Raw genomic sequence first — 2,287 nt, forward strand, 5'->3', positions numbered from 1 at the left:
ATACATTACATAACAGAATGTGTATACTGTTTCTCAAGTTTGCTAATACGTTTACCATCACTTATCACTTATCTCTTCAGAGATGGCCAGTCAGGGAAGCTGACAGTGGATGACTATGGCGCAAAAACAGGCAGGTCACCTGGAAAGATGAGACAACTCAATATCAATGGACCCCTATACGTTGGTAGGAAGAGTTCACAGCTCAAAATCCCATAATGTACTGTGTATGTACTGTAGATCAAACAATGATTTAACACCCGCATTTCTATTTTCTCTCCCCCTTTTGACTGGTTTTCTCTACATTCTCCCCCTGAAGGCGGCATGAAAGAGATAGCTCTTCACACAAACAGACAGTACATCGGAGGCTTATTGGGCTGTGTGTCCCACTTTACACTCTCCACTGATTACCACTTAGCGCTGGTGGAGGATGCTGCTGACGGCAAGAACATCAACACCTGCTCCAACTAGACAATGGCTCCAATACCTGAAGGTCCATTTTCAGCACCATTTTCAACTGGAGTGAACACCTCGGCCAGCTGATTTGCCATCTTGAAACTGACTAACGAGCACCAACTGAAAAACAACTTAAAACAATTAAATTTTAGTCCAACAATCCAGGGCTGACATTGTATAAACTCAACTGACAAAGACTAACAACATTGTTACTGAGTCATAAAAACATTTAAGTGGCTCCTGTGTACAAAGTTATCAAATCAACTCCAGCCTGCCAAGTTGTACGTTTTATTTTAACATTAACAACTTGATGAATTGCTCTGTTTCAACACATGGCAACAGCAAAAACAACCAGAGGATATTACAAAACACAAGTACTCTGGAAAAGGAGAGAGAAAAAGCTTAGCGTTATGGGTAATGAGGGTCTTTGAAAAACTTTTCGGACATTTTTTTCATGGGACGATTCCAATTGTATCGTTTTTTCTACTGTAAATCCTTATTTGATTGCTGGAAGAACCAAGTGATCCGAGGGATCAAGAGTCATCACAAGGGTTTCAGGAACCTGACCTAGAGCAGCTAGCGGAGATAAACTTCTTTGTAGAGGATTTTGGTTTGGGCCCAAGAGGGTTTCTGTTGTTTTTCTTGTGGTGGAATTTCTATTCTTGTTTGTGATGTATTATCAGTCTGTAGACTACATTTCTGACAGCCTGATTGATGTCAATTTTTTCAGAGGTTGCTAGTGTTGAAGAGTGTCAGCTGCACACAATATGTGTTTCTTTATACATTCTTCTTTTAGTTTACATGCTCCTTTTTTTTGGAACTCTCAGATGCTAGTCACATGAAAGTCTGATGTTGATACGGTGAAGCAGACATAACCCTGGAGAAATTGTATGTGACAGTCTTACTATCATTTGACAGAAACCACTGTGGACTTCATCCCTCTAGTCGACCTGCTTTGTAGCTTTTGTTTTCACACCAGAGAAAATACATTTTCTCGTATTTAAGCATTTGCAGTTGAGTGCAGGTTAATAAAGCCTAAGCTTTACACAAATACAATTCTTTTCCCACGAGAGAGCAACACCTTGGTTTCAAAGTTAGAGCTCAGAACAACTCCAGTAATACATTGTCAGATATTAAATGAGTCTGAATTTGTTTGAGAAGAATGTGAGATAGTCATTGGTTGAATGTGGCATTTTCAACAAGTGTGTCAAGTTTGAACGGCATTTCAAATGAGGTGCATCCCATGAAATACACCATGTGACTGTGGAATGTGAATGAACACGAGTGACGTGATCCACCACTGGGTGATCAGTCGGGTTCCCATCCACTGTACAAAATGTAGCATGTATTGGCTGTGCGCAACATGTTTGGTAAATAGCTGTTAACCATAGACTGTAGGAAAACATTGATGTAGCATCTGTGATGTCAGCATATGTGTCTAAAGATACATTTAAAACTTTAAGTTTAGGTTTATGCTTTCTGCCAACTTTGTAAGTTAGTGAGATAATCCAGGTTTCTCTAAAGGCCTGACCTGGTTGGAACTGAAATGGAACGAGCAAGCAGGAACTACCCCGGCTGAGTGTGCACATCCCAAAACATACTATTACTCAAGCCTTAATATAACCCTGAAAATTTAAATGAGCAATTTATGACCCTAAAGCAGTGTACATACTAGGTGCCCCCATTTTGTTGTATGATGAAAAGTTGACTGTAGGTAAGTTTGAAAGTATACCTTCCCAGGTATGCAGCCTCTCATGCAAGACGATGAAACAGAAATACATTACGTGAGTTAAATAACATTAGACTTGCCTCCGTTGTCTTTTTTTTTTAAATT

The 2,287-nt window shown here is 39.7% G+C and overlaps 1 protein-coding gene across 1 annotated transcript in view; it reads left to right on the plus strand.

Moving 5' to 3' along the window:
* Window positions 1-1,605, plus strand: part of LOC123959881 (pikachurin-like) — a 2,103-nt gene extending 498 nt beyond the window's left edge. The window contains exons 2-3 of the mRNA XM_046034206.1: window positions 81-184; window positions 317-1,605. Coding sequence (XP_045890162.1) covers window positions 81-184; window positions 317-468 — 256 coding nt within the window. The 3' untranslated portion in view covers window positions 469-1,605. The remainder of the gene's footprint in view (window positions 1-80; window positions 185-316) is intronic.
* Window positions 1,606-2,287: the final 682 nt, after the last annotated feature.

The sequence above is a fragment of the Micropterus dolomieu genome, linkage group LG21, assembly GCF_021292245.1.
Source record: "Micropterus dolomieu isolate WLL.071019.BEF.003 ecotype Adirondacks linkage group LG21, ASM2129224v1, whole genome shotgun sequence".
Lineage (NCBI taxonomy): Eukaryota > Metazoa > Chordata > Actinopteri > Centrarchiformes > Centrarchidae > Micropterus > Micropterus dolomieu.